This window comes from Sturnira hondurensis, unplaced genomic scaffold, assembly GCF_014824575.4.
Source record: "Sturnira hondurensis isolate 20B ecotype Veracruz unplaced genomic scaffold, ASM1482457v3 Scaffold0008640, whole genome shotgun sequence".
NCBI classification, from domain to species: domain Eukaryota; kingdom Metazoa; phylum Chordata; class Mammalia; order Chiroptera; family Phyllostomidae; genus Sturnira; species Sturnira hondurensis.
In genome coordinates this window covers 13,726,825-13,734,321 of record NW_028081271.1, presented here as the reverse complement: position 1 = coordinate 13,734,321, position 7,497 = coordinate 13,726,825, and the positions used below count along the sequence as shown (strand labels likewise).

The window sequence follows — 7,497 nt, the reverse complement described above, 5'->3', positions numbered from 1 at the left end:
CAAGTACTTACTGGGCACATAGTATGTGCCTGGCACTGTTCATGCAACAATGAAGTTGTATCCTCACAGAGCTCACATTTGTAGCAGGGGACAGGCAATGAGCTAATCGAGAAATAGGTTTATAAAAACTGGTGACAGATACTATGGGGGAAAGAGTAGCATAAGGAGGACAGATACTATGAGGGTTGGGAGGAGGGATCTTCCTGTCTTTGAAAACCCACCTCCCTTCCTCATTCATGGTTATGTCCTCGTCTCCCCCCACCCGCCACCCCCTCCTCCAACCTGGTACACAACTGGGAAGTAAGATTTTTCTTTGACTTAGAGAAGAAAATATGACAGTCAGGTGGCTGGAAAGACAAATATTGTGGTATGTAAACTAAAAACCAGAACTTCTGAAAGCCGTGTTTTTAGTACAGGTCATTATGAAGTAATATCTCCCCGAATGTATTTTGGTTTCTATAGTGCATTCGCTTTATCAGAAAGCTAACTTTTGTGCTACTATCGCCAGTGCTTTTGTTTGCCTTTTGCTTGCCTAGGGCTTGCTGACCCTTATAAAAAGATCACAGACAGCCTGTCTGAGGATTCTGCTACAGGAAGGCACCAGCTAAGGACTCTGGAAAGGACAGTATCTTTTGTTCCAGTTCATAATGGCTTGGCCTCAGCTGTTTTTCCTCCATCCTGTCTCCTTTTATCAAGGGGCTGCCTTTCCTTTTGCACTTCTGTTTAATTATCTCTGCAACATGGATTCATTTCCCATTCCTGCCAGGTAGGTTTGATAGCTAATTTTGTTCCTACATCTCTGAATGCTAGCAGGTCAGAAAGCACAGACTGGGGTGCAGATGTGGAGATTAAATGCACTGGTTGCTTTTAAGTTATCATTGCCACTGACTGATTACTTGATCATAGAAATTGGCATTGTGTCTGTACTGACTAAGCCAAAGTTTGATAGGTTCACATTAGATGGGAAAGTATGAAAAGAAATGGGGAGAGCTGGATGCTGAGGTGGTACAAGAATGCCCCAGATGGACGCATCTATACACCAACCCTATGCAAAATATATTCTTGAACAATCCTAATTTCATGGAACACTATCATTTTCAGTAAAATTGTTATTAAATATATAGAACTATGATTTTTAAAATGCCTAAGATTTTTTTAGAGAAATGAAATAAGTCAAAGCAAATTTTGTTAGATTAGCTATATCTCAGTCTGGGGTTCAAAAATTATTGTCACTAGGGAATTTATAACTCAATTAAAATGATTTCCTTATAGCTAATAAACTCAATACAGTAGAGTCAGTTTCTTTCTCTTTTTCTAAGATTTTATTTTTTAGAAAGAGCAGAAGGGAGGGAGAAAGAGAGGGAGAGAGACATTGATGTGTGAGAGAAACTGGGGATCTTGCCCACAACTCAGGCATATGCCCTGACTGGGACTCGAACCAGAAACTTTTTGGCTGGCACTCCAAACACTAAGCCATAGCAGCCAGGGTATACAGTTTCTACTTTAAAAAAATGTAGTGGAATATCCTTCTTCAAAGTGAAAATCCATCGCTAAAGGGCTACCTCTCAACCACTTATTTTGGAAATCAGGATTTCGCATATGGGGGTGTTTCTAAGTAAGATCTAGCTGTATCATAACTGGTTAATGGTCCCTGTCTTCATTCAGGAAATGGGGAGGCAGTTGTAAAAAAGCTTTCTTCTGAGGAAGAATCACAAACAATAAAGCAAAACAAGTGCAAGATCAGGGTAAATTCCCATAGGATTCAGACTGCTGGCTGTGGAGTCAGCCTGGTGGGTCCTGCTCTCTCACTATGTGAGTGTACTTGTTTGTGTGAATAAACTCTCTCAAGTTTGTCTGTAAAATGGAAATAATAATACCTATCTTAAGGGGTTATTATAAGGACTCAATAAAAATATTTCCTATAAAGGGATTATTAGCACATTGCCTAGAGTGAAATAAACATTGAAAAAATCATGCATCTCGCATCGTGCGGGTATAGACAGTTCACTGTTTACAAATCCCCAGGGCTGTGGGTAGAGCATTGTCCGGCTTCCATGTCTGCTGCGTAAGGAGCAGCTGTTCCCCTTGTTTTCCAGTGTCAGGAAAGTGAGGGCTTGGACGAGTGTTAACAGGGGTGGCTGAGCCCAACATAGGCTCAGAGGAGCACAGGAATAGCCCAGGGCCCGTGTAATAGACTTCACACTGAAGCGACTGCCAGTCTCCTTCAGGAGAGGAATTCTCCCAGGGCATGCACATCACTGTGCCACACTGCCACGTGACGTGGAGAAAACGCGGTCCTCTTCCACTCTGTTTTCCTGTCCCTGACTAGCCAGTCGATGTTTCGCACCTTTTCTGAACTTTTCATTCAGACTTATTAATCTGGCATGAATTAAAAACAAATGAGCCTCTTTATACTGTGAAATCTCCCAGGCCTCTGCGGATGCTCCAGGCAACTCCTGGCTTCAGAGGGAGGCCTGCTCCACAAACCACTTCATTCATGTGGGTATTTACAACATCAAAAGCCATGAGCTCGTGATATCTTTAAGTTGCTGCAGAGAGGATTAGGACAGATATAAAGATTTTCTAATTGAGTTTGCAGACACTTATCAAAGGAAGGCATTGAGTCTTTTTTTCCCTCTCAGAAACAGCCCAAGGCAACGCAACCCTGTGAAAGGGCAGAGATTCATCTTTTATTTTTTGGACTTTAAATAATTTTTATTTTTCAATTACAGTTGACATACAATATTATATTAGTTTTGGGTGCACAATCCAGTGATTAGACATTAATATCACTCACTGAGTTAGAACCCTGATAAATCTAGTACCATCGGACTGATGCCATCCATAGTTACCACAAAATCATGGACCGTATTCCCTGTGCTGTACTTTACCTCCCTGTGACTGTTCTGTGACTACCAATTGGTACTTCTCGATGAGATGATGTCTAGAGAGATTTCCTAGATCCTCAATGCCACACCACTAGATGTGAAGAGGTTCCTACTGGGAAACCTTCCGGGCCTTGTCACCCATGGGATTGTTAGGGGCAGGGGTCCTTCCTACTTGAATGCTGAACATCAAAAAGAGGTTCCCAGAGACACTAAGGCAGGAATCAAGCTTTGTCTCTTGAGGTAATTGTTCACGAATGGACTCTGGCTCTCTCTCCCCTGGTTCTTCCCTTCGGAAGAACAAAAGGAAGATTTGGGAGTGATAACATAAGATTCATTAGGTGTTCTGTGAAGCCTGCTTCAATTGGGTTACCCAGAGTGACATCTGAAGCGACTCCGGTGTCGCATGGCTCTAAGTCAGCCTCACGGGCCCTGCTTTTTCTTCCAGGCACCTCTTCCTCGTGGCTGGAGGAGGCCTCCTGGCCTGGGCTGCCATGGGTTCCTTTGCCGTGCTGGTCTTCATCCCCGCTCTGTGCGCCGGGGCACTGATCTGCTCCCTCGGCCCGCGGGACGTCCACAGGTGCACTTTCTCCTTTCAGATGATCTGGCAGACGCTGTGTCACCTGGGTCTGCACTACACTGAGTATTACCTGCAGGAACCTCCTTCTGCGAGGTAAAGCAGTCCTTCCCTTTGGTTGTACTGAGCTGATCAAAGGTTTGTTTGCCCTGGTGAGAACTGGGGATTGAGTCTGAATCTGAATTCTTCCACATTTGAGCAGTGTGACCTAGAGCAAGTCACTTAACCGCTCCTGGCCTCAGTTTCTTTTTCTGAATAAAGGTCTGTGTGCTCATGGGGGTGGCGGAACAATACCTATCTTGCAAGACTCTGATGTTAGAGATAGTGAATTAAATGTAATTATATGACTGCTAACTACCACGTGTTACCAACAAAGCACAGTCTGGCACTTAGCTGTAATTACCATTGTGCCAGAGAAGGAGGTTGACCCAGGAGTCGCAGAGCCCACAGATGAGAGTCTTGCGTGGCAGTGATGAAGCACAGTTTATGAACCTCGTGTGGGTGGTTTAAACACACAGCCAGCAGCCTGCCCTCTCCTTTATCAGGACAGGGAAGATACAGACGCAGCGTAAACCTCTGCTGCCTTCCCATGGCACCTGCTGTGCAAGAAAGAGTTGTGCTGTCATTGAGACTCGGCTGTTCTCCTCGCAGAAGGAAGAATGTCACCCAGTCTAGGAAAGAAAAATCGGGCACTAGTGACAGCCTAGAGAAGTGTTTTCATGAATCAGTGGCATCACCAAGATTGGGGGAAATGCTCTCTGCGATCTCGAGGCCCATGTTTCAGGCTCCCTCTGTCATCACAATCGATTTGGGTCCACGGTCACTCAGAAAAGTGGGGCTTTGACCTGCCGAGGTGGGTCACCTCTCTGACCCCAGCCCGCCATTGATTCACTCACTTTCCCATCCCTACCCAACCTAGAATCCTTTGCTTCTATTTCACCGCAGCTTCAGGGTTTGCTCTTTTCAAGAAAAGGCAAGATGGCAGGTAGGGCAGGGAGGGGAGAACTGATGGGGATGTGACGGGTTGGGGTTTCAGGAGGAGGAATAGGTCGAGCAGGATCTGGCTGCATAGGAGGAAGGCTGGGCCAGAGCTGGAAGGGGAAGATGTACTAGTTTGCTCTGCCATCACAAAGCACCACAGACCAGGGGGCTTAACCGACAGGTTTATTTCCTCTGGAGGCTGGAAGGCCACGGCCAAGGTGTCGGTAGGTTCAGCTTCTTCTGAGGCGTCTTGGCTTGTAGACGGCCACCTTCTCCCTTTGTCTTCACATGGTCTTCCTACAATGTGTGTCTGTGTCCTAATCTCCTCTTCTATAAAGACACCACTTGTGTTAGATTAGGGCCCATTCTAGTGACTTCATTTGAATTTACTTTCCTCTTTAACACCCTATCTCCAAACAGTCACATTCTAAAGTACTGGCAGTTAGGACTTCAACATATGAATCTGTAGGGGATACATTCAGCCTTTAACAGAAGGTGAGTGAGCAGGGGCTGGTGGCATTTGGAGGCAACTTTGCTTACTGTTAGGATACGTCAAATGAGAAGGTCAGTTGTCCTTGAATCCCCAGACGCACAGTTAGAAACAGCCATGGTTGGGCAACATGCTATTTTCTCTCCAGAGGAGAGCATTCCTAATTGTAGAGTATGTCACTGTGATTTTCGTTTTCTCCACAATGATTTTGCCAGCGGGATCTTCTCTGCTTTGTGATGGTGAATCGAGGACAGCCAGGTGATTGGTTAAGAACACATCTCACATTGCTAAGGACTCAGTGCACACCCTGACCCTCTGGCCTGATTCACGGTCCCCCAGCATGAATCCCTGACAAAAGTCAGGGACTGGTTTGTTTTTAGAATCTTCAACTTTCTGTAATCTCGTCACTACTAAGCTTTTGTTTCTTCCATGGCAAATTTCTTCCAGGTCCCTGACCCTAATCTTTATAAGCTAAGCCCACTAGAAATATTATTATTATTTCCCCACAATATTCCGTGTCATCCTTCTGTTCGCCTCTCTGGCTAATGATTAATTTTCCCGTTTATCTTTTGATCCTGCCTGGGGTAGCCTGTGGTTCCGAATTAACCCAGGAGTCTTGGTGGGGGCATTCCAGGCGGTGAGGTTGGTCTTAGTTGTTCAGAACCTTCCATTTGCTGTGAGGGCATGGGTGAGGGGCTGGAGTGGGATAATATAAACATGGAGTGTTTTTTATATTAAAAAACATCTCTTCCAGGTTCTGCATTACTCTGTCTTCCCTCATGCTCTTGACCCAGAGGGTCACGTCCCTGTCTCTGGACATTCGTGAGGGGAAAGTGAAAGCAGCGTCAGGAGGCCTCGGGAGCAGGAGCTCTTGGTCTGAGCATCTGCGTGAGGCGCTGCCCTATTTCAGCTACTTGCTCTTTTTTCCTGCGCTCCTAGGAGGTCCCCTGTGTTCTTTCCAGACATTTCAGACTCGTGTCCAGGGGTCCAGCTCTTTGTGTCCCAGGCACTCTTTCGGGGCTCTGACCTGGAGGGGTCTGCAGATTCTGGGACTAGAGTGCCTAACAGTGGTCATGAGGGGCGTGGTCAGTGCAGGAGCAGGACTGGCCGACTGCCATCAGCTGCAGTGCGTCCATGTCATGTGGGCCACAGTGGGGTTCTTCAAACTCACCTACTACTCACACTGGCTGCTGGATGACTCCCTCCTCCGTGCAGCGGGCTTTGCACCTGCGTTTGGCGAGAGCCCTGGCGCGGAGGGATACATCCCTGATGCGGACATTTGGACACTGGAAACAACCCACAGGATATCCCTGTTCACGAGGAAGTGGAACCAAAGCACAGCTCGGTGGCTCAGACGCCTCATATTCCAGCAAAGCAGGGCCTGGCCACTGCTGCAGACATTCGCCTTCTCTGCCTGGTGGCATGGCCTCCACCCGGGGCAGGTGTTTGGTTTCCTTTGCTGGGCGGTGATGGTGGAAGCTGACTACCTGATTCACACCTTCGCCAGTGTGTTTGTTAGGGCCTGGCCGACGCGTCTGCTCTACAAAACTCTGACCTGGGTCCACACCCAGCTCATCATTGCATACATAATGCTGGCCGTGGAGGTCAGGAGCCTCTCCTCGCTCTGGTTGCTGTGTTATTCTTACAACAGCATCTTTCCCATGGTCTACTGCGTTTTGCTCTTTTTACTGGCAAAGAGAAAGCATAAATTTGACTGACTTTTTCCCCCAGCCTTCACCTTATACGCCCATGAAACAGAATTTAGACAGTGCTAGATGGTGTGTTGGTGATGCAGATATTTGAACTTTTCCTTAATAAATTTTTTCAAAACTGGATGAAGGTACCAGATGTCTTGCTATAGAAATTTGTGTGTCTACTTTGACAAGCTATGATCCTGGTACTGAGGGTCCACAAAAGAAAAAGATGGGATTTTTTTCCCTTAGGGTTTACCGTGTTGGTGGGAAGCAAAGTTAAAGTACAGCAATACCTACAAACCTAAGGGGCTGTGAACACACGGGCACCCACAAACCGAGTGCCCAACTGGCCCATCTGATCCTGGAATGTGAGTTTAGGAAGACAACAAGACAATTCCTAAATCGCATTATATTGGTTTGTGGCGTGAACTAGAGCTCTTGTTCTGGTCCACATCTTGGCCCAGGCAGGTTAGTATTTTGAACAAATCACGCCTGCCTTCTACACATGCAAGGAAGGGGTCGGCAGCCTCTGTCCTATAGGGAGCAGGCTCGGACAAGCGAATTCGATTCTGTGGGCCAAGTAAGCATTAGAGCCAAGCAACCCATGGAAACAGCCCCCAGTGCGCATCTACCTCCTGACCCCTGGCCTCCCACCTTTCATCAGCCAAATTACTCTGAAGGAATTCTTATAGACCCTCCGCAGACCTGAACCAGTTGTTTGGAAGTATTGTGTGAGATTCTGGTGATTAAGAAATCCCTGAAAACGGGGCAAGCCATGATAACCGAAAAGCTCAGAATGCTGGCAAAGCCTCATTAGAAAATATTAAAGAGAAAGCCACATACTTTGCCCTCCTAAGAGGACTAAGGAAC

At 46.6% G+C, this 7,497-nt stretch overlaps 1 protein-coding gene across 1 annotated transcript; it reads left to right on the top strand.

The window, feature by feature from the left end:
- Positions 1 to 475: 475 nt before the first annotated feature.
- Positions 476 to 6,758, top strand: MBOAT4 (membrane bound ghrelin O-acyltransferase MBOAT4). Its single transcript, XM_037055072.1, has 3 exons — positions 476 to 766; positions 3,334 to 3,558; positions 5,688 to 6,758. Exons 1-3 carry the CDS (start codon positions 648 to 650, stop codon positions 6,649 to 6,651), a joined length of 1,308 nt encoding a protein of 435 aa, XP_036910967.1. The 5' UTR covers positions 476 to 647; the 3' UTR covers positions 6,652 to 6,758.
- Positions 6,759 to 7,497: the final 739 nt, after the last annotated feature.

Excerpts from the sequence above, each read along its gene's own strand:
- MBOAT4 (XM_037055072.1), top strand. The coding sequence starts at position 648 with ATGGCTTGGCCTCAGCTGTTTTTCCTCCATCCTGTCTCCTTTTATCAA. Across the intron at positions 767-3,333 it reads TCATTTCCCATTCCTGCCAG|GCACCTCTTCCTCGTGGCTG; the intron begins GTAGGTTTGATA and ends TTTTTCTTCCAG. Across the intron at positions 3,559-5,687 it reads CAGGAACCTCCTTCTGCGAG|GTTCTGCATTACTCTGTCTT; the intron begins GTAAAGCAGTCC and ends CATCTCTTCCAG.